Source organism: Equus caballus, chromosome 18, assembly GCF_041296265.1.
Source record: "Equus caballus isolate H_3958 breed thoroughbred chromosome 18, TB-T2T, whole genome shotgun sequence".
Classification (NCBI taxonomy): domain Eukaryota; kingdom Metazoa; phylum Chordata; class Mammalia; order Perissodactyla; family Equidae; genus Equus; species Equus caballus.
Window position 1 is genome coordinate 78,931,639 of NC_091701.1, and position 24,977 is coordinate 78,956,615.

The 24,977-nt window shown below is 37.7% G+C and overlaps 1 protein-coding gene across 12 annotated transcripts in view; it reads right to left on the minus strand.

Annotated features, from left to right (window-relative positions):
* RAPH1 (Ras association (RalGDS/AF-6) and pleckstrin homology domains 1) overlaps positions 1-24,977 on the minus strand; it is a 116,371-nt gene that overhangs the window by 60,720 nt on the left and 30,674 nt on the right. For 7 of the 12 annotated variants that reach the window (XM_070241654.1, XM_070241656.1, XM_070241650.1 and 4 more), the window contains 5 exons: positions 24,376-24,495; positions 21,190-21,295; positions 19,892-20,397; positions 8,535-8,615; positions 3,030-3,104 (listed from right to left, as the gene is read on the minus strand). In XM_070241654.1, the coding sequence (XP_070097755.1) occupies positions 3,030-3,104; positions 8,535-8,615; positions 19,892-20,397; positions 21,190-21,295; positions 24,376-24,495 (888 nt within the window). Of the gene's footprint in view, positions 1-3,029; positions 3,105-8,534; positions 8,616-19,891; positions 20,398-21,189; positions 21,296-23,454; positions 23,583-24,375; positions 24,496-24,977 lie in introns of those variants that run through there. The other 5 variants (XM_070241652.1, XM_070241648.1, XM_070241653.1 and 2 more) reach the window with 4 other exon arrangements.

A 24,977-nucleotide genomic window follows, 5' to 3' on the forward strand; every position in this document is an offset into this window, starting at 1 on the left:
GACTATGCAGGCTGAGGTTTGCATGCAGTGGGTACAGAGTCCCTGCTCTCAGCGAGCTTACATTTAAAGAGACAAGACAGTAAAGGAGGAGATGTGTGCTAAGTTGTCAGTGATAAGTCCTATGGGAAACAAATAAAGCAGGGTAAGGGAGAAAATGGTGACAAAAATGCATTATTAGATCAGGAGGTCAGAGGAGACCTTGGAAACGGCACCCAGAGATTTACAGGTATCAGATCAGCGACGTCTTTGCCCACTGCTCCCACTTACGGCAAAGTAGTCCTGTGCTGGCACTAATGCTGCTCCTAGAAGAAACTGGTTGGCACTGTTTTTGCAGAAACTCCCAGCTCAGAACTATATGTGGGATAGTTATTTCATGAACAGTGGTGTAGTGACAACTGGATTGGTGATGAAAAACCAAACGTTCCCTTTGCTGCCCTGGCCTAAGCACAGTGCTCCTGTCTTCATTCTACTGTGTACTAACTTCCACGTGTCACAATGTCCTAGTTTGCAAAGTGCAGACAGGAGGTGGGTTAGTGACTGGGGCACCATGTTCTCTGGGTAAGAGGAACCACTCTGCTGCACAGGTAGTGTGCAACAGGTATAAACCCATTTTAGCTTCAAAACAGCCAGCACTGACATCGAATGGCCCATGGCTCGGGTCACCCAGGAATTTCTGCCACTTCATCCTTGACTCCATCCCCCACTCCACCTGAGCGTTTAGATTCCATGCTACTGAATCACATTCCTGCTCAAACTTCTTGTTGTACATAAATAGGACGGTATATAGGAGGCAGCTAGAGCCAGATGTTGGCTACATACACCAGGATTGCCATAACTTTTGGATAACAGGAGAAGATATGATCTGAGCAATGATGCTCTGGCACTGCAGTTGGTATCAGTCGCTTGGGCAGAGGGAGATGAGAAGTTACTGCTGCACTTATCCAACACTTGCAGAACAACTCTCCCCATGGCAGGAACTTTGTTTTATTCACCGCCATATCCCCAGGGTTGTAACGTTGTCTGGTACAGAGTAGGTATGCAGTAAATATTTGTTGAATGGATGAAGTTATTCTCTTCAATACTTTCCCAGTGCATTTAGAAAAAACACAAACCCCTTAGCATGCCTTGCATGATCTCATTTCTGCCTATCTCAAAATTCAAATCAAGACACTACATCTTCATTCAACTACCGTGGCTCCAGAAACAGTCTTTTGTTAGCTTTTCAAACACGCCAAGCTCTTTTGTCCGCGGCGCCTATCTACATAGAACACTTCCCTTCACCCTCAAGCTGGCTTCTTTTCATCCTTCAAGCTTTAGATTCAATGTCACCCCCTTAGAAAGGCCTTCTCTGATCTTACCATCCAAAGGGAATCAGGCCCAGTCCTCTCTCTGGTATTCTCTATTGCTTTACCTTGTTTCCTTTGTAGCCCTTACCATGATTTAGAATTTGTCTACATGCTTGCTTGTCAATGTTTTTTATCTATCTTCCTAAGTAGACTGTGAGCTCCTGATGGTGGGCACTCTGTCCATTTTATACAATGTTACAGCTCAGCACCCAGCACTGTGCACGCTCAACAAGTACTAGTTGAATAAATAAGCAACAAAAGTGGTGAAATGTTACATTTAATCTGAGCGCAGCTTCATGACAAGCTTCATTTGAGCACTGAGATACTAAGTGAGAAGAAGAAAGGTGCCAAACATGGTAGAGGGCTCAAACCTGGGTAAGAGGGATCTAACGGCAGCATTCTGAATAGAAATAGAAATGTGAAAAGACGATGGATATAAATTGTGAGGCCCCAGGGAGAGAGTGGGTAAGGAAGCTAAAGACCTGGGTGTTGGAGGTGCTGGTAAAATGCAGGTAAGCTTCCGGGAAGTGCCTGACAACCATCTGGAAATGTGCTGCTCTCAGGGAGGGAGATCTGACCTCGACCAGAGATCCCTGTTGAAGCCAGGGCTGTGGATTCCAGGGAAAGAGAGTCCAGAGAGAAGGAAAAGGGAAGAATCTGCTATGGTTTTAAGTACAGGGCTATCTGCTTGGACATCTACACTTCCCTGATCTGTAAGTGGCTTCTACCCCTTTCCTAGATCTATCTTAAAGAGAGGAACTCAAGCAAGAGAAAGGGTTTCATTGATGACGCTTGGGTCTTCTCTTTGAGCTGCTTCTCAGGAAGATTTTAATTTTAGCTTTATCACCTTCTTTTACAACTGTATAAAGTTAAGAAGAAATGAGTTTTTTAAAAACTCTTAGATACAATAATAACAACTAAGAAACATTACCCATATTACTATGTATATTTTTCAGAAACTTCCTATAACCAAGACTGACATTTTTTAATTTAACATTATTTAAATAAGAAAATGAAATAAAAACAACTTAAAAAGAGGTAGGAAGCTACTCAGCTTCCCTATTCTGCTATTCCTCAGTTAATGATGACAACAGTGGAAAGATTTTAAATTGATGTAAGATACCAGCCCAGTGGAAATCCAGCTGAACCAATTCAAACCATTCTGAGGGCAGAGAACTGAGAAAATTGCAGCCTTCTCTTCCAATTTGATTAAGCTAATTAACGTAAAGTAAGATTCTGTTTATATAAATAAATGTTTTAATTAAACAAAGAGTTGATAACATAAACAAAATTAGAAAACAAAGTTTGCTAAGGAAACTCACAGATGGATAACCATTAGTAGTAAAAGTTAAAATTAAAACAATGATTTTTAGACTTTAAAGAGCAATACAATGTTAAACTTGAAAAAGTGCAACGTACTTGGGAAGACTGTCAGGTATTTACAAAAGTTAAAAAACAAGTAAAAAATTACTGAAAATATTTTCTATTCTCAATATTTTCTGACAGTCATTAAGATCAGTAAATAATTACCTTCAGTAAGAGAAAAAACACCTCTATGAAGGACAAAGGTGCTGAAATAAGAAAGCACAATCTGAGAAATCTGAGAGCACAATCAAAACCAGAAATTATATTTGACCCATAAAGCATAAATATTTACATGCAGGTGGAAAGAAGAAGTGTCACCTTGGTCAGCAAATGGGCAGGTTTTCCTGCAATGTTTCTCAGAAGAAGGGAGGTTTCCCTGTCCAGATAGGAATGCTTGTGCAGAAAAGAGAGAGAAAAACAAAAAAGGCAAAAGAAGTCAGTGGAGGTTTAATGTGTTTAAAATATAAAGTAGACAAAAATGATTCTTTATCATTAATCCATCTTTTTCCTAAACTCAGTGAATGGTGTCCAAAAGAAAATCAAGGGGGAAAAAAGGAAGAGGGAGGCAAAGACACCACCTATGCCAGCAGGCATGTCCGAGTTGCTCCTGCTGCCCTCCCTCTGGGAAAATGGATCATACTCCGCAGAAAGCACAGAGCCAGTCTGTCTGCTAGGGCAGCGCTGGTGAGCACCGTGCACACAGCACAAATATCAGGTGTCGAAGATCAATGACCAGATTCCTTCCTCTTGTTAAAGCCTATACAAGAACTATATAGCTTTAAACAGTCTATTCTTATGAAAATAGAATAAGACTACATCATTTTTAAAACTTCTGCAAGCATTTCTGACTAGTTCAATGACAGCCACACCAAGAGGAAAAATGTCCATAAACATTTTGCCTAACGGATATCACTCTTCAGTAAAATTTTATGAATTCACTCGTTATATCAGAATACTAATAGGATTGTGTTGCACAGTAAAGGACCTGAACAGCAAATAAGTAATATGAACAAAATATTAAGAAATGTTGTTACCTTAAATTGGTTAAATTAATTCAAGCAATTAATATATTTTCATAAAAATAATTTTTGAATAACATAGTCCCTAACTATCCTTTTCTCCTTTAATAACTTTTAGTACCACGTTGTGAGGTAAGTTTCTGCAATCGTATTTAAATTCACATGGTATAAATTCTAACTGTTTTGATATATATGTAATTCATACTTGCCTGTCCCTAAATAATTCTAAGTTATTATTTATTTTTTAATGCTATTGAGGTACTAACCACCATTTAAAACAATGCATGGCACAGCTGAGTGGAGTTACAGAAAATATTCTATATTTTATAAATCTACCTATATATCAAGTTATTCTTGAGAAACAAATTTTTGGAATATGTAAACAAATACTAGACCATTCTTAAAGTTGTCACAGATAATCAAACACACTTCAAGATTAGAAACAGTACTACAGAAAATGATATTAATGTAAACATTGCTCATATCTACAACACTATCTGGAGATGGGTTTGCTATATGATACTTCATTGCCTGCTTTAATTCAAGATGAACCTTACAAGCATATTTTCCCCTTCCACTCACTCCTGGAAAACAACAACGACAAAGACAGAAATCTAAGGTTAAAAAAAAAAATTGGACATATTCATCAAGACTAGTACTAACAAGGTCAAACAATAACAAGAACAGAGACAATTATACCTAGGGCCTCATTTACATAAATGGTGTAATTCTCCTAAAGGTAAAGATTAGTTGGCTCATCTATAATGACACTAGGTAAGCAGAAATTTCCAAAAATTCAATTTAATTTGAGGTTAACAAGCAGCTAAGACCAGGGAGAAAATTTGGAAGGACAATTAAAAAGAGCAACTCTAACTTTCATTGTTCTTACTCTCATTCAGTTTTTGCTGTTCACACGTAATGGGAAAAAATGTATTCCTACACCACTGTGTAAAACATATAGAAAATAATTTCCTGAAAACCTACCCCTATTTACTTTATCCTACCCATAAAAGTTACTTTCTCAGAAAAAGATCCCCCAAATGAGAATATCTGTATTCAGACAATTATATTTTGAATTTTTAAAAATAAATCTGCTTCAGGCCCTCAAAACAAACTATTAGTTGGTAAATATAATTTCAGATATTAAATTCAAGTTTAAACTTCAAAGAAATCTTATAAGGTTTACTCATTCAGTCCTCAAACTCAAATCACTTCAAGACTTCAAATCACCAAAAACACCTGTAATCTGATCAGTAAAAAACAATGATATCTATTTGTTTAAAGACTTAGAAGTTATTAATTTAAAAATATTAAAAGGTTTAAATAGCTTAAAATAAAAAGGGGACAACCATTTAAAGATTTTTTTTTTAAAGATTTTATTTTTCCTTTTTCTTCCCAAAGCCCCCCAGTACACAGTTGTGTATTTTTAGTTGTGGGTCCTTCTAGTTGTGGCATGTGGGACACTGCCTCAGCATGGCCTGACAAGCAGTGCCACGTTCGCGCCCAGGATTTGAACCAGTGAAACCCTGGGCCGCCCAAGTGGACCGCGCGAACTTAACCACTCGGCCATGGGGCTGGCCTTGGGAACAACCATTTAGGTAGGTGACCCAAAAAATATGCCACATCTAAACAACCAGGCCACAAACAACAGCTGACCATGGTCATCAGTACTCTGTGTTTGGGACAGTCACGTAGCTATTAGCTGCTTAATCACTAGACGGAGGCCAGGTCTCCACATTCCCTCCGTCTAAGCTACAGGTATTCGTAGCAGAAAAAAACGAAAATCTAGAAACCAGAAGCAGCAGCAACCTCCTTCCTTCAACAAAAGCCTTACTTTATCTATCTTCCCCCACTGGCGCCAGTCATCCATTGCACTAGAATTCCTCAGAAAGAGGGTGGAGGTGCAGGAGAACTGGCTACTGGAGAGATGCAAGAGGGGTGAGAAGAGCAGTTGCAGCTGGAGGACTGGGAAAGTAGAAGACAGTGGTTTGGGCACGTCCTTAGCTCAGCCTTCAGTCTCAGCACCGGCCGCTGATAACAAAATGCACAGAGCTTCTTCCAAATAGGGCCTTCTTGATTTTCTTTCATCCACCACTAACAACACAAAGTCAGCGGCTTATTTTTAATCCCTTTCACTAGGTTATTAAGCCAGTTTTCCTTCTCTCTTCCATTTTTCCCCTTCTTTCATTTAGTCAACTACTGATTTTCAACTTTGAGCCTGGAACCAAGCCAGGCACTGAGAAGCAAAGGTGGCCAAGACCGACCTTCCTTGCTCACACAGTCTCAAGTCTAACAGGGAAGTAACGAATGCCTACAAATCAGTGGGTGAAGCGGTCTGGGAGCAAGGAGGAGGTGTGGTACCTCACCCCAAATTAGACGCTCAGGAAAGTATTTCTGCAAAAGCTTAAAGTCCTGGAGGGTAAGAGGCGGCTGGGAGTTGGGAGTGGGAGGTAGAGACAGAGCAAAGAGAGAGAGAGCAGCAGTTCTCAAAGGGAGTGGTGCTCCCTGCCCTCCAGGAGGCATTTCAGAAAACCCTGGGGAGACTTCGGGCTGTGACAATGAAGAGGAGGCGGGTGTTACTGGTATTTACTGGGAGGGTAAGTCAGAAGTCCTAGACGCCCGGCAGTCATGCAGTGATGTCACATAATAACAAAAGTCCCACATCACATGTGAATTTCTAATGTCCTCAAATGGAAAGTCATACAGATGGGGAACCCTGTTTATAACAATCTGAGCTTAGAACCTAACTATTTTACACATAAACGCAAAGATTTTTATGTAACTTTAATACTCGATGTCTCTTTCAGAATGCTATTTACCATGTCCAATAAATGAAGGGAAGCCTGCACTGTGTCTTGCTCAGAATTTACCAAGAGTTATTCACTATGTTGGACAGTCATTTCACCAATGGAAACCTGGCCTGAAGTAAGAGTTGCCAATACCCAAACTGGCAGGATCAGTGTGCACTCTGTGGCATGCAAATAAATGACAGAAGACATGTGAAATTCCTTTTAACAAAATGAAGAACTAAATACTATTAAATTAGTGAAAAGACATGAAATGCAGGAATTTCACTGAACTTCATTAATAAAGATTATTTAAAAAATATTTCACATTACTGTCTTATTTAAAATATTTATAGCACAATAAGAAATCTATATTGTAAAAATCCAATATTAAAATCATTTTATCTCTGTTTCATCCCACATTATAAGGCAGGGAATGATTCTGTCACTATAATTATCAATAAAATTCATCTCATTTGCAAGCATTTTGTCCTTTCCCATTTTCTTTCCTTTGACAGTCTATAAATTGTCTCAGTACATTATCCCTACTTCAGTTAAGGTTATTTCCCTTTTTCTATTACGGTATTCAGGTATGTTTTGTCTGCTATTATTTATCATAACACATTTTAATTCTGGGTCCGCCCATATTTCTGATTTCTTTTTCCTGTACTACTTGTAAAAAAAAAACGACTTCTGATCTTCTCACTTCTCTTAAATCCAAAGTTCTTAATTATAAGTAGGTATAGAATCTGACCATTTCATTGTGTCTTTCAATATAGTGGTGGCCAAGCACTTAAAAACTGAAATAGGTATTATTATATTATAAATTACTTTTAGGCTATTTCTCCTTCATACTAGGTGTTAGGGCATTAAATTAATTAAAAACATAGGTATGAAGGTAAGTTACATTATCTCTGAATTTCATTCGGGATACTAAAGATATAGTGTTACAAATTATTTGTTATTAAATGGGGGTATTGGGACTGAAAGGATTGAGAACTGCTGCTTGGGCAGAAGAAACAAGAAGATGACAAGGCAAGTATTATAGTAAGTGTGGCTAATGCTTATGAGTGTGGGGAGGGCTCGAGGTGAGGGTGGAGAAGTGCTTTTCACTATGCAGGATATAATCCATGAGTTGGTCGTCAATCAATCCACTGTGTTACTGCCTATATTTTTAAAGGATAGAGAGGAAGGGAGGGAGGGAGGAAGGGAAAAGGAAGGAAGGAAGATCAGAGGGAATCTGATTCAGTTGGGTGGCGGTCAGGGATTTGGGGTGTTTTTTCTTATGCTTCACAGATGACTCCGAAGCAGCACTGTCCAATGGAAATGTAATTTAAAAAAAGTAAAAAGAAAATGGTGAAATAAACCAATATTACTATCTTTAACTGAAAATATCCAAAATATTATAATTTCAACAAGTAATCAATACAAAAAATATGAGATATTTTGCATTCTTTTTTTCATACTAAGTCTTTGAAATCCAGTGTCTATTTTATCATTATAGCACATCTCAATTTGGATTAACCATATTTCAAGTGCCTCCTAGACATGTGTGGCTAATGGCTACCGTATGGAATAACACAGCTCTGAAAACATCCATATTTGTCAACCAACATAATTTTTGAAGAACGAAATTAGGTTTTCAGTCAAGCATCAGTGCAGGAGAGTCATTCTACTTGATATCTCCATTCTGAAGAACAGCTAAATTCCTTCTTAAGAAATTTACAAAATTTCTTAGCTTCAGAATAAAAAAGAAAGCATGTGGTTTCAAGTTCCAATACAGTATTCCTGTATGTCAGATATGCTTCCCCCTATATAATCTTACCATGAGTATTAGCATTCAATGGTACTGTATCATACAGCTGCTCATCTGGTTTTGCTCACTTATTTTTAAGCTTGGTTTAATTTTTATTCGAAAAACTGAGGTATACGACAAGGTTTCATCATTAAGAGTTCTAAAGAATGCATTCCTCTTCATTGATAATTAAGTAGTCCCACGGACATGTTTACAAACTTACAGGTGTCAGCTCAGCCTGTTCTTCTGTGAAGTCAATATGACGCTTGGCCTGCTTGCTGGGACATCTCAGAGAAATAGCATGCTGTGAAAATGCAGGAAGGAAGAAAATGATAGGTAAAGGAGGTGGAAAAGGGCAGTTCTCATTATCATGCAGGAAGAGAAAAAGATCACTGAAATGAATTGTTGAAACAAAACAGTAATGAAAAGTTGCATGCATCTTTCACTATACTATGCAAAAATAATAAAGGTAAGAACCAGATGATCCTAACCCTCGACAATTTAAGGATAAACTCACTCTAGTTCTGGAGAGTAGAGCTCTGTGGGAGAACTATGCAGAAACACTGCATGCTTCCGAACCTCAACTGGGTCTTGACTGTTATTTGGCAGTACTGTTAATCGTTTCTCCTCATTGCCTAACTCATTCCCTCATAGCTTGTTCTAAATAGTTTCCAAGTTCATATGACCTCACTTCCTTCCATCACTAAGATAATCACATCCATCAGGAGGATCTTCATCACTAAAATGTATTCTATAACCACACCAAGATTCTCATCCTTCTCTCTAGTTCTATCTGAACAAATATGCTTTTTTCTCCTCCAAAACTAAGCATGTCCTAGATCTCACTCATTCTCCCTCTAATATCTCAGTCTCTCACCTTCAGCTAGTCCAGCTTATTCAGAGTGGGAAGGACAGAAAAATATTTAATTCTCCTGGGTACCCTCCTCTTGTTAAACTATTTTTTTCTCCTTTTCAGCGCCAAATTTCCTAAATTCAGCAATAGCATACCTCCCCCACTTATCCCTTAATTCCTTGCAAACCAGCATCTATCTTTCTTCTCCAAAGCCTTCATCCTTCGACTTGTAATGAATTTTGTAATTCATTCTCAAAGTCATCAAGGACCTTTAACCAAGAAGGTTTTCTGTCTTTCCTGTCGTAGTACTCACCTCATGTACTGAAATTGCTGGTTTGGCTGTCTGTACTGACACCCGTCTCCTCATACAGTAAGTTATAACCTCATAAGGACATTGGTATTACGTTCACGGTTTTATCCCTGACATCCCAGCTCAGTGCCTAGGTGCTCAAATATTTATGGAATGTATGAATAACTGTTTCTTCTTGGCCTTCACGCCACATGCTGGGCCAGATCAAGCCTATGTTTGCATTCCCCTCTCTACATTTTCTCATTAAACGTATTCTACAGCACTGTGTCAATCATTACATCAATCATACATCAATGTGAGGCCAATCAAATCTATATTGCCAATACACTCATTCCTAGAAATAAAGTCTGAAGTGTTAAGGGATAAGGGAGCATGATAAATGCAACCAACTCACAAATAGTTCAGGGAAAAAATGTATATATGAAAAGAATGATAAAGTAAATCATTGCAAATGGCAAAATGTTAAAAATCAGTGAATCTGAGTAACGTGTTTCATGAGTTCTTGGTACTATTCTTTCAAGTTTTTGTAAGTTTGATATTATTTCAAAATAAAGTTTTTAAAAATCTATGCTCTCTAGACTCAATCTCATACAAGCTCCCATCATATTTTCAAATATTTATTGGTTAATTTTTTTAAAAAAATCTAAATGTAAAGGGTTCAACAAGAGATGACTGGCCTATGTACCATGTTAAAGAGTATGATGGAACATTATAGTTATTAAAATTCAACACATCCTTACCAAAAATGAAAATACATATGTGAAGTGACAAAAACAATAGAAAATACTACATATGCAGACAAAGATTAAATGCTGTTACATTAATAAAGATGAAAAGGGATCATGGAATGATACCAATAGTTCATTTAATGTTAATTAGGTTCCATTTCCACAAAATATTTAAATACTTTCCTACAAAAAATTATCTCCCTCAAATCTAATTTTTACCTACTCTTCATTAGTACTTTCATAAATCTAAAAGCCACGTTCAAAATATGTAAAAGAAAATGAATTTGAGGGTCAATTCTCCAAATAAATTTGCTCTAAACGTTCTCAGTTCCAAAAACTTTCATTTGTTATAAAGCTATCAAATTTTTCATCAATCTCTCAAAAACTCTCCACAAAATCTCCACAAAGTAAGTTATGGATCACTACGGTTTTTTTTGAGGAATATTGGCCCTGAGCTAACAGGGCCTGTTGCCAGTCCTCCTCTTTTTGCTTGAGGAAGACTGTCACTGAGCTAACATCTGTGCCAATCTTCCTCTATTTTATGTGGGATGCCACCTCAGCATGGCTTGATGAGCAGTGCTAGGTCCATGCCCAGGATCCAAACCTGCGAACCCTGGGCTGCTGAAGCATAGTGTGGGAACTTAACCACTATGCCACCAGGCCGGCCCTGATCACTACTTTCTTGAATTGAATCTGTAACATGTTAAAATGAAGTACCATTTAGGAGCCAGAATCTTTGCGTGGGGGGAGTGGGGGGCGAGTATAGAAAAGCACTGATGTGAACATGGGAACCAAACCATAATCAAGAAATGGCCTGATACCAAAGTTGTGGTTACAAAATAAAACACGTTCTTTTGATGGCCAACACCTTAAATTACAACTGGAAAAAGGAAGTGGAGGTTTGTGAACTCACATTAGCATTTCAATAAACCAGATTTACATTCATCTTTTACTGACACGTGTATGTGCTCTCATAAATATTAAAACTAAGCATAGGATGATGTAAGAATGCAGACCCTGGGGTCAAGCGCCTGGGTTCCAGCCCCAGCTCAGCCATTTACTGACAATGCGACTTGGGGCTTATTTAACCTGTTTCCTCACGTGTAAAATGGGGTAATAGCATTTATCTCCAAAGGCTGCTATAAGAATTAAACGAGTAATAATAACATTACTACCATTATAAGAGTAGGAAACCACTAGCTCTCATCTTAATTTTATTTAAGCCTCAATTCATTTCAATTAGAGCTAGAAAGAGTTGTTAAATTTTAACAGTGTATTCAGGAATAAACTAAAACACCACAAGATGGGGATGTTACTGCAGAAATCTCTTTGCCGTTTTCTGCCACCCATGAAGTTCTGTCTCTAGGTCTGGATCTGAGCACACTGGCTGGTCTAGCCTTGTCTTGATTCCCCTTCAATTCCACGACGAAGGGGCAGCTGTTGTGCTATGAGTTCTAAAACCAGACTGCCTGGGTTTAAATCCTTAGGAACGTTGTTGAGTCACTCTCTGCCTCAGTTCCCTCCATTGTAAAAGAGAGGTAACGGTGCCTATCCCACAGGTCCCGTGCAGACTCTGTGTTTAGACATGTAAAGCACAGTGCCCAACACACAGTAAGCACTGAATACAGCAGCTGCTGTTATTTTCTACTTTTCCCCCTCTTCTCTTTATTCCTCTGCTTTTACTGGCCATTATACAGCCAGTAAACATTTGAAGGCTTTTAAAACTATTTCTTTTATATTTTATAGTCCCTATTAATTTTAAAAACAGATGAATCTATTTCTATTCTTGTTCAAAAAAAGGTCCTTTACCAGGCCTCCACAACATAAAACAGAAAAGAAAAACAAAGCAGATCTAAAACCAAATAAAGATGCTTTTTCACTTCTTCAGAGGAAAAACTGCACAGATTTCTAAGAAATACACACGACAATGGGGCATATGTGCCAGGGTTGATTGGGGGGGGGGGGGGGTGTTTGAAAAGGGTTTGTGAGTCAGAACTAGACTTCCCTGGCTTTCACCCAATCTTTTGATCTTCTTTCACCTGACACTATTCCTTCTGCTATTAACCTCACTATGTCAGTGACATCTGGAATTAAACACCCAGTTGGTACATGTGAATAAATTTCAGCAAGATGTAGCATCAAAGCCACTAGAATTTTAAGAGAAATGAGTTAATAACCCCAATCTTTTAGATATGTAGCCTCTGAAAGTTTCAGAAGCCCTGTGCTCCTGCCCAGTTAATACTGCAGAACAAAGGTGGTTTGCTGAGGATAATTCAGGGCTCCAATGCCAAAGGGGAAATTCCCCCCAATGCTACAATAAACACAACTGCTGTTTTCTCTCCAATACCTCAAAATTCCTGCACACATTAACTCTTAAAACAGTTCTGGAAGGTGAAGGAAGTAAAGGAATTGCCCTGAAGCTATGATAGGTTGTGCTGCATACCACAAGGTATAATGTTGTATCCATGAAAGATTTCATTTAAAAAAGCCCTATACATAAGAGGAAACAAGCATAACATTCAAAAGTTTTAGTAGCTCAGATACTTAGGAGTTTTTTCCATCATAATATTTATAATACAATCATCAAGTATTCTTAAGATTCAGCAAAACCTTTCCAATCTACCATAAACTACAGTAATAGCTTTTAAAAGTATTTATTTTAAAAATACATTTTCATTTATAAAATTCCAAATTCAGAGGAATCATTGAAGTTTAAATCCCACCAGAATATAAATATAAAGGTATATTTCAGCATTAACCTTTTATCAGTAAACCCTATTTTCTATAAAATTTATAACATGCAATTACTATTTGAATATGCGAACTGTTCTCTTATTGGAAAGTATTGTTTTATCAACTAGTATGAATAACAGTACCACAACGATGCTGGTAAATCAGCTGCAAGATTTATTCCACACTGGTTAAGATATCACGAGCCTTTATTAGAATTTATTTCAACTACAACGAATTCTAATTTTAAAATTTAGCAAATGAACATTACTGATAGATTTCATAAGAATATTGACTGAAATTATTCTATAATTCACTTTTACGTTTATCCATGGAAAATATCTTTATGCTAAACCATCCTTTAACATTCAGGAAGTAATCATTTTTAACAATCAGCTTCACTTTTAAGATATTGATAAAAATTGGATGGCAAATGTAGTTTTGGAATTCATATACAGACTTCTCAATTATTTGACCTACTTAATCTCTTCTTTGGAATGATGCCCCTACATCAAAGGGATACAGAGAGGCTTAAATGAGATAACGGATGGGAAGTGCCTGGAAGCACAATATTTCAACAAAAGTCAAAAAAGAGAAAGGCAGGGAAAAAAGACGGACTCCTCCTGATGTGAAACTGTACTGTGCCCTATCCCTGCTGGCTTTCAGAGAGCAAGTAGGATAAGCCACAGTACTATTTTGTTTTTAGATGGGCAGTTTGACTACCCACATCCCTAAGATGAAATAGCATCAATCTCAAGTTGATTTTTCTAACTGGTATTTGAGTCACTAAACTTCAGCTGAAAGTAACTACTCTGTCCTGGGTTTCTCTGAAAACAGTTAGGTATAACTGCTGCCTCTAAGGAACCCACTTGAAAACAAAGTCTCACTATCTGAGTTTTCACACGCTGCTTCACTTGTGGCCCTCCATCCCCCACCTTGAAAGAAAATAGTTGCTCATTATTTTAGGGTGCAAACTTCTAGACAAAGATGGATTGGATACATGCATATATTTGTTCATTCAAATAGATGTGTGCTTCTTATGAGCTACATAATGTTCTAGGTGCTAAGGATACATCAGGAATCAAAGAAATTTTTTTAAAAAAATCCCTCTCCTCTTGGAGCTTATATTCAAGTGGGGGGAGACAGATGAGCAAACTGAAAGAATAAAATACATAGTATGTTAAATGATGACAAAGAAAAATATAAAGCAGAAAAGGGAAATAAAAAAGTAATCACAGGGCAGAGGAAGAGGGGTTCGATTTTAAAATAGAGTGATCAAAGAAGCCCTCGATGAGAAAGTGACATCTGGGCAAATCCCTAAGGGTATAAGAGGTCTATCATGGGGAAGGGTGTTCAGGCAGGGGGACAAGCGAAAGGCTCTGAGGTGGAGGCTCGGGTTGCTGTCTATGAACAACTAGGAGGCAGCATGGCTGGCAGAGTAAGGGAGGGAGGGAAGGAAGGAAAACAGAGGCAGAGGCAATGGGAAAGCAGATCCGGTAAGGCCCTGCAGGCCCTTCTAGGGATTTTGGTTTTATACTGAGTAAGATACAAAAGTCTCTGGGTTTGGAAAGAGGAAGGGCAAGATCTGACTTACCTGTTAATGGGACCACTCTGGCTGCCAGATGGATAGACTGTTAAGGGGAAGGTGAACACAAGAAGACAAGTTGGGAGGCTACTGCAAAAATCTACATCAAGATGATGTTGGCTTGGTGGCAGTGAAGGTGCTGAGAAGTGCTTAAATTCTGATATATTCTAAAAGTAAAGACAACAGGGTTTGCTGTTGAATTGGAAGGGGAGAGGAAAGGAAAAGAGAAGTCAAGACTCCAAGGATTTTGCTTGATGAACTGGAAGGACGCAACAGCCATTAACCGAGATGGAGAAGACTGTGGGAGGAGCAAGCCTGGGAGAAAAGACCAGGGCTTCAGCTGAGACCAGTTACATTTAAGCTACCTATTAGACACCCAAATAGAGGTGTTGATTACAGAGAGGATGGATGAGCCTGGAGTTCAGGGGAGAGATGCTGGCTAAAGATACCTGTATCTATTTCCTTGAACCTAAGATGATTTAATGCTGGTACTTTCTTAATCTTTATCAGAAACTGTCAAGAGAAGGCTTCACATAACATAGTATAATTGCCACCTCGCTGACAGGTGCCACCTGATTTCAGAACATGGTTTCTCAACCTTGGCACTATTTTGGGTCAGACAGTTCTTTGTTGTTGGGGCTGTCTTGTGCATTATAGGATTTTAGCAGCACCGCTCGCCCCTACCCACTAGATGCCAGTAGCACCCTTCTATCACTGACAACGAAAAACGTCTCCGGATATTACTGAATATGCCCTGGGAGACAAAACAACTCCCAGTTGAGAACCATTGCTTTAGAGGGATTAACTGTGGGGGGAAAAGTGTTTTAAATAAATGAAATAGGGTATTAAAATTTGGGAGTTGGCAGTGCATAAGATCACAAAAGGAGTGGCTAGAGATAGAAAGGTAGTCTGAGGACCGTACCTTGGGACACTCCAAGGTCAAGAGACTGTAAACCTGAGAAGACTGTGAATGACAAATGAGGTAGCTCCACTCCCCCCACAAATCCCACTAAAATAAGATAAAGGATTTTGGGGGGTGTGGGTGGGTGTGTTTAAAGACAAACTCACAAGAAGACATGACAAAATTTTGGAAGCTAGAAAGCATATGGCTGAGTGGTAACCAACTCAGCAGGCCCAAGAAAAGCCGAATGCTACGCCAGCGCTGGAGAAAAGCAGAAGAGCACCCCAATTTACATTATGTAACCTCAAAAGTCTCCAGAAGCAGCAGAAATGAAGCTGGGACTAAAAGCAGGAGGATTGGTTGAAAGCATATTTAAGAAAGCATTTAACTCCCAGATTTCTTCCTTTACTTGCCCACCAGCAGTGGTCTCAGGTTCAGACTGCTAGTCACTCACAGCACCCAATAGGCCATAGCTTGGCACCAAGCGCACTTAGTTCTGCAGAAAGACAAAGACAGCATGTAGCATGAGACATGCTATCTTCAAAAGGGAGCTATACAACCCACCAGGGGTCTTTTTTGGACTCACCATTGTAAGAGAAAGAGATCATGTGGGTAAGTACAGAAATCACCTTGGCTTAGGGAAACTTCATGCTCCATAAGAATCAGCTGTGCACTATAAGAGCCACTGAGTTCCAGTGCCCCTCAAGGGATGTGTTCATGCTCACTTACAAGAGTTACACACTGCACACCAGGAAGTCAAGGTCTGAGTCTTTTCATAGGCTTCTATAGTTCACCCAGTCTTCCTGGTCCATAAGCACTCATCAATCAGAGGTCAATTTACAATAAACAACATTACCTGGAAACACTCTATATTTATTAATCAAGTTCCTACTAAAAGAATGTCAGGAAAAGGAAAACTCCACGTCATGTTCCACGCAAAAAAGGGCTCAGACTTCCTATTAACTCTTTCTTCTTAAAGCAGTAATTCTCACATGGAGGCAACTTTGCCTTCCAGGAAACATGCAGCAATGTTTGGAGACATTTCCAGTTATCACAACTGGAGGTTGCCTGTGTACTACCAGCACCTAGTGGGTAGATGCCAGGGATGCTGCTAAACATCCTACAATGCACAGGATAGCTCTCCACAACAAAAAATTCTCTGTCCCAAAATGTCGGAAGTGCTGATGGTTGAGATCTGACCTAGAAAGATTAAATGGAAGATCACATACTGAACACTGAGGATCACCACATATTCCAAGCCATCTTTCCCAAATGGGCTGCTAAAGTACTATAAGCCGAAGATATGCTCTCCACGCAGGTGACTGGAAGAACCTTCTCTGGAGAAGCTCACCCATCTGAGAGAAAAGATCTAAGAATAATCCTAGCGTAGACCATAAAAGATAGAAAAGAATTTTAAGAAGATGAAATTAATAGAACACTAATTTTGTTTGAACCAAGTAAGAGATTTAATCAACTGGGGGAAAGTTCAGAGTTGAAATAGAGATAAATATAACAAAAAAACTATATATTTTTAAATCTAAAGACAATTATTAATTCCAGGAAAAACAAAATACAATCTTCCAAAAAGGAAATGTGATAAAAGTATACAGAGTTTAGCAGTAAATTGCATGCAGGTAGTCATGATAACATAAACACTGAATAGTAACCCAACCAAAAAGACTGTGAGGTGGGGGTATAGGAGGGGAGAAGAGAACGGAGCTGTCTAAAGAGCATTATATCCTAATCTTCCAGAGTGAGAAATCAGTAAATAATACATACAACTGACAAAAATCAAGAAATAGCAATACAAGTAGAGATTTAATGACATGGAGGTTAAAACCCTAAGAATCAGCTAAGAGTAGAAAGTACTTATCTCTGGGAGCAGGAGAGAGAGAGACAGAGAGAAAGAGGGAGGAAAAGGGGGGGCGGGAAAAAGGGAGAGACAGACAGACAGTGCAACAGACTTTTCTGTAACAAGTCTCATAGAACTATTTGACTCTTTTTTTTTTAAAGATTGGCACCTGTGCTAACATCTGTTGCCAATTTTTTTTTTCTTCTTCTCCCCAAAGTCCCCCAGCACATAGTTGTATACTCTAGTTGTGAGTGCCTCTGGTTGTGCTATGTGGGACGCCACCTCAACATGACCTGATGAGCGGTGCTATGTCTGCGACCAGGATCGGAACCAGCGAGACCCTGGGCTGTCGAAGCAGAGCGCACAAACTAAACCACTTGGCCATGGGGCAGGCCCCCTAATCAATTCTTTAAACTCCATGTATGCAAAACTAATTAAACTATTTTTTTAAATTGTATTTGAGTGTAGGGACAATTTGATACATGGCTTTGGGATCTAGTAAGCCTCTTCAGTTTTCTTGATTTAAATTAGAACAGACTAGATCCAGAAAAAAGTATACTGAGGCAAGTTCCAGGTTTGCTAAACCACTTTTTTACCCATCTGGGCAAGGCAAAGGAACAGGCTAGACAGAGAAGACCTTAACTGCTTTCAATGCTTTAATCCTGGCTTACTCACCAAACCTTATACTAAAGTCTTACGTTAAACATTACACCAGGGATGGGCTGGCCCCGTGGCCGAGTGGTTAAGTTCACGCGCTCCGATGCAGGCGGCCCAGTGTTTCGTTGGTTCGAATCCTGGGCGCGGAAATGGCACTGCTCGTCAGACCACGCTGAGGCAGCGTCCCACATGCCACAACTAGAAGGACCCACAACGAAGAATATACAACTATGTACTGGGGGGCTTTGGGGAGAAAAAGGGAAAAAAATAAAATCTTAAAAAAAAAAAAAAAAAAAAAAAAAAAAAAAAAAACATTACACCAGGGAACACTGGTATCCTTGCCCATGGATACCACTAGACACCAGCTGAAGCGTTTGCTGGGACAGCAGTTCTCACTTTCCGCTTTATTTGCTCTTCTGTTGTTTGAACTTTTATAATGAGTGTATTTTACAAATAGAAACACACACATACAGACGAAGATCCTTAATCATTAGTTCATAACCTGTCCTCATGCATCTTGACCCAACTCAAAATAATCTGGTTGGAAAGGAGGAATACCAATATACAAAAAACAGAACAACCAGGAAAGCACATCCCTAATAAAATATTGCTCAGTCCAGTGGGTAAATCTAAAAGACATAAACGATGCATACTAAGTACCTGCTGCTAAAATATAATCCCCAGGTATCATAAGGTAGAAATCCATTTTCATGTTCTCTATAGAATACATACCATTAGGTAAGTTTCACTTTAAATAAATGAAAGTTTATTCCTTAGTTGATATAATTTGGTAACTTTCTTTACAATCAATAAAACTCAAGTTCATCTCCAAACTACCATGATTCATGCTTCTTTTATGCTCCACAGTATCTAGAACAAAGCTAGGTACATGGGAAGGTACCAGGAGTTACTGACTGATGGAAATTAATCTAATGAATTAAATCAATGGGGGGAAATCAATAATGTCTAATAGTAGGTATAAATTTTAAATTTCTCTGCAATTCCTTAAACAATGGTTTTACAAGATTTTGCCTTAGTACTGATTATTCATAAATAGATATTTTACCCTGTATCAGAGACCACTGGAAGCAAACTGAATGAAAGTCTGACTTTATTTTGCCCCCATTGATTTTCTTCCTTCTTGCTGCTACCCTAAAACAAAATTGCCTTCTCCTTGATGAAAAAAACTCAATGAAGAATTCACCTTCACCAAGCTCAGCTTTTGCTAGACTTATTTCACTACAGATACATTCCTTACCCTTACCCTATCACATCCAGAAAAGCTTCATCTTGTGAAAATCTGTTCATGTATATTATATCACTTCTGATCCTCTGAACCATCACATGAGTAAGGTAGACCAAGCACTATTAACCCCAATTTACTTAAGAGAAATTGTTCGCAGAGGTTGACTAACTCATTTAAGGTCCTATGGGTAGCAAGTGGCAAAGAAAACACTTGGAACCAAGTTTTCTGATTCCAAGCCCAGTGGCTCTTTCCACTATAGCATACTGGCTCTTCGATAATAAAATGGAGTAAACTCTAAAAACTAGAATCTTGGAGGACTACAATGTGGATATGAGTCTTTTTCTTAAGTCATTATTTTATAATAAGCATACATTAAAAAGTAATTATCAGCTTAATAACTTTGCAAAATGTCATCAAATATAAACCACATTTCACGCTTTTTAATCATGTGAAACAACTGATATTAATTCAAGGATTTCAAATAGTCACAAGAATAAAAATAAAGAAATGATAAATCTCTTCTTAATCATCTTTGTGACACTGCCATGTCTGGTAATATTTCCTTCAGTAGTCTGATTTTAAAACTTAGCTCAGAGGTATCCTTGACAAATTTGAAATGTAGGAAAAAATGAGAAAGTTAATTAAAACTACATTTTAAAAAATACTTCCTCCTTATTTTAATACTAAAATATCAGGGAAAAAAGTTCCATCTACTTACTTCAGTAATTGGCTGCCCCTGATGTGTCAAATCCAGCTCTTGAGGGCGCGCTACTTTATCGATATCCAAAGAGTCCATGCTGGAGGCTGCAGAAGTGATGCTGGAACGAGAGGAGTTACTAACAGAGCGTGCTTCAGCATCACTCACTGTGCCTGCAGATGCTGTTCGTCTGTGCTGATTGGTTACTAAGGGTTTAGCATCTTCTAGTACAGATTGCTGGGCAGCCTCATCCATGCTTAAGGAGGCCTGTTCTAGCTGTGCAGTGATGTCATCCAGGGAGTAGTTGGCATGCGATGGTTTAGTTATCCTATTAGACGAAGAAGACAGTCCTTTCAAGGTGCCATGTTTTGATGTATGTCGGCTAGGAGGTAACTTCTGAGTGGCTTTTGTTTCTGTGATTTGACGCTTACTATTTCCTGCGCCGATACTGCTGAGCTCCTGCTCTATTGAGCAAAGATCAGCCATCAGGGCATCCAGATCCACAGTTTCTCCCTGATTCAGAGCTTCTGCAATGAACAACATACATGATATTTCCAGGACACAATGAATCAGAATTTACTCATTCTAAGTCAGCTAATGAATGCAAGGGAAGAAGCAAAAAAATTCATTGTATTGGGCCTAAAATCCTATCAAATTATAGTATTTCAAACAGCTTTTTGTTTGTTTTAAATTCCAAGAGAAATTTTTAGGAACAAATAGTCTTTTAAGATTTGTAGTAATCAGAGGAGAATAAAATTCTGAGTTTTAAAAGATAAAAATAATGCAAAAATTGTATACTGTTCCATGGTTTTAATCATATTGCTCATGTAACTTTTTAGCAGAGGCTCTAAGTGTTAACATGATCAGTGCCCTGGTAGAGACGTTATACCTAAAGAGCTGATGGCATAAAAAATTACAGATTAGAATGTCAATTCCAAATACTATAAAGTTGACTATGTAGAGTACATTAAATAAAGGCCAGAGGGGATGATTTTAAAATTACCAACAAGTGATTTCACTGGACTTTTTATTCCAGTACAAATACAACAATGCAATTAAGTTTGTTGTGTGGTTCCATCTGAGTACGTACTCTCTTAATTATTAATAACTCAACTAGAAAACTATTTTAGTTATGTTCCAGTTTGTATTTTTCTGTGATCATTTGAATTAGTAATAAAATGCACAAAACAGTAAGTATAAGAACTCAGTCAAGTTATGCATATAGTTTTTATACTGAGCTGTTTGGAATTGTGTTGCATTGCTTCCACATTATATAACTTAGGATACTATTTTACATTTTATTTCCAATTTCATCTTACCATTCAAGTTGTATATGGAGAAGCGATAAGAAAAATTGGCCATGTTTGTTTCCTGGCGAAGAGGAGATCTTTTTACTGGTTCCATGGGCTTGTCAGAATCCAAACTCTTTAAAAAAGGAAGTTTAATAAGTCATACTAAATTCAGGCTTCAGTTATATAAAAAGATGAATAAAGTTTGTTTTATGATTAAGTGAATTACTGTCATATAATAGTTAATAAACCACAGTTTTTCTAACTAATAGCCTTAAGGAAAAGTATAATTGGTTTTCATATTATTTTGTTGATAGTTTTTTCAATTTGTAGGTATATGCTTACTTAAGGCACTGTCATAATTTGGAGTAAATATCTTTCCAAATACATCAAGTATAGTGACTGAGCTCATTTTACATAAATTCACTACAAAGTAAGCTAGGTATATGAATATAGGCATGGTAAGACAAGAAATAGAAAGGAACAATGCAGAGAAGTCTGTTATCTCTTTCCTCAAAGGGATTTGTTTTTGGTCCAGCAAAGCGTCATTCATGGCATGAAGTACCCTGAAGATAAGGCACAATTCTGGACTCAAAATGAGTGAGACCCAAGATCTTAACAGAGGGCGGCTACAACTTCAAACAGTGATAGAATATCCTTGTTCTTTCCAAGCTCTATCAAGATGAGGCAAACTGGACCCCAGCTATACTGCCTGTGATAAGTCTAGAATTATACTGCACTTCAGGGTGCACTGTCTTGTCTTGTAAGTTATCTCACCACCTTTTTAAATGAGGCTTTTTTCTCTCTAACCTTTCTACAATAGGGAAAATAAGATGTTTCAAACAGAGAAATTCAGGAAAAGGGTCAACAGTTATTCAGTGTCTATTTAAATAAATTTCCAAATACTAGGATTAGTCTCTTGAAACTTTAATTTCTATTTATAATAATCAAATAGATTTCACATAAAAAAGAATGCTGGATAGCTTATTTGTAGAATCTTGGAATTAGAGTAGAATGCTATCTTCTTTATTCACTTGTCTCAAGATAAAATGAATCCATTCAGACAGTATCCATCCAATTGTTAAGGCTATCATACGAAGGAGATCCACCACCATTCAGGGCCTTATTTCAAAGTTTCACAAAACAGCTAGGAAATTCTTCTTTAACCTCAAACTGAATTCTTCTGTTGTAATTTAAGCCCTAATGCTCCTTCTCTCAGTGGAAATGAAGAATAATAGGTAGATAATGTTTTCTGTAAAATAAGGAATATAACTGAGGACATGTTAAAAGTCAGTCTATTTACCAGTTCAAATAAACAAATACTTATTATAATTATCTGCTGTGTCCATGGCATTGGGGCAACAAGGGAAATAGTAAGAAATACTCCTCGATGCCAAGAAACTGCTAATCTAGTAGGGTGGTTTTTAACTTTTTTGGGGTAAGGGGGTAGCGTCATTGAGAATTTAACAAAGGCTATTAGCTTTCTTCCAGAAAAATGCAAATACACACAAAATTTTACAAACGCTTTCAGAAGATTCACCAACCACTTAAAACTGATGTAAAGTTGAAAATCTCATTAACATTGTACGTGTGATATAGGTGCACTAATGATACTTTGTAGTAAACTAACATAATGAAATAAACAAGAAACTTGAGGATTCAGCCACTAACTTAGTAAGTAAAATATTTTTTGAAAATTTCTGAAGTGTTAAAAAGCAACTTGTTAGCAGTGAGCCGTGTTACACAAGAGTTTTAATCTGCTTTCTCTCTCAAGGCAGATTTATATAATAAAAAGAACAGTCACAGCATTAGTTTAGAAGCCAACTTTTTTGGTGAGTGGCTCTTCACATTTATATGTCAGGGAATTTAAAAATATAGAGACGAATACAGGTGCCAAACTAGCAGAAATGGCACCTGCAGCGGAGCAGCACAGAGTCACTCCTCAACCTGGAGCAGCTGGATTGATACCCACTTGTCTTTTCTCTTTCTGGCCCCGTGCCCAAGTATGGACAATAAAACCACACAGTCGCGGAAACCCTCCTTGCCAGCTGGCCCTCACATACTTCCCTCCGTGCATTATCATTTCTATTTCCTCTATTTTGCTGCTTCTTTCCTTTTTCTTCTCAGCATGGAACTGCAGAGCCTCAGCACCATCTCTATGCCAAAATCACCTTTTTAAAAAATTTAAGAATTAAACTGAAATGGTTTGGCATTGGCAACTACAGATATAAGAAAAGACCTTTCTCACAACAAATGTTATTTCTCCTGAATGAAGATGAAAGAAATGATTCTTACAAAATTCTAGAAGGATTGAACGCATTTTCCTCAAAATTCAGCATTAACGATTATAGTCAACCATGTCTGCTTTTCAAAAGGATCTAGCAAGAATAACAGGAGGAGTTTATCATGTCAATTCCAGGCTGCCATAGAAAGAGAGAGAGGAACAAACTAGTACTTTAAGTTCCCACCTTACACCTACTTTTCCACTAGTTAAGCAATTTTACACAAAAGTTCTTCCCAGAGATATTATTAAAGGATGAATGAAAATAAGTTCTGTTCTAATATTCTCATTGGCATAAAGTTAAAATTGCTTTAATAAACATAACCATCTTCATATACTGAATATAATGTATTAACTGGGTAGTAATAGTTTACCCTTTTATTCTAAGAAGTATTCTGGTTTAGAGGATAGGGGCATTCTTTTTATTTATTTTTTAAACCCAAGATCCAATAAAACAAAATGAAAAAGCTTTGCCATTGTTTTAAAATGCAGCAGGGAATAAAACTTTGTCAGTATTCTGGAATCATGTAATAGAAAATACTTGCATGGGAAGATATTATCTATGTCATAAAATGTATTCATATTTACTAAGTTATGGAATAGGATTTGCTAAAATTTAGACTTTTAAATTCCAGGCTTCAAAACTTTTTAGCCAGCAATTTCAATTTATGAAACTGATTTTAAGTAATTCCTCTAGATGAAGTGAAATTTTGTCACAAGCTTTTTTTAAAAAACTCCTTAAAACAGCTACAGAAGATAATGTCTTGTGTTCTAGAGTTACTAGTCATTTACCTGTTAATGTTTTGGACATTTTCCCTTTCTAGCAGTACTTTAAAATGTAACCTACATCCATATCCTTATGTCTACACAGTAAACTTTCAGCACACAGTAATGACTTCAAATCCTCAAGCAGTTTTTCAAGCACTACTTCTAACCTGAGTGAGCTTGTCCAGCTCCCCCAGCCAGGCTCCAAACATTTTGTCCAGGTCCTGATCTTCCTTGTCACTGTCTTCTTCAGCTCCATGGTCAATTTCTTCATCTGATAGCTGCTCCATCTGAAACACAGACATTTGTGTAGAATGGTTACAAGTTGAACTTGAAAAATTATGCAGTGTATGTTCTGATGTATATAGCAACTCTCCAGAGTCAAATTTTCAAAACTAGAGACTATATTATAAAAGGAAATTAGAAATCATTAATGGAGACAGGGTTGACAAGTGAGTAGAAATGAGCAATTAAATCTCAAATTTTTAGGAAATTGTGAAAGAAGAACAAACTGTATCAGATTGTGACCAGAAAGTAACAATTTTAAAATTGCAGAGCACTCCCATTAATCAGAGGATATTACAGTAGCACACTCCACTTCTCTCCACTAATAGATCCTGTAACACCCCAAACACCACAGAGAAACCATTTCAGAAGACTTTGATGCAGCAAGCTATTATATTTATTCTGTGAAAACCTGCTTAGATACAAATAAGTATGTATCTTGCAAAACCTTAGTCCAACAAGCATTTCAGAGAAAAGACAACAAAAT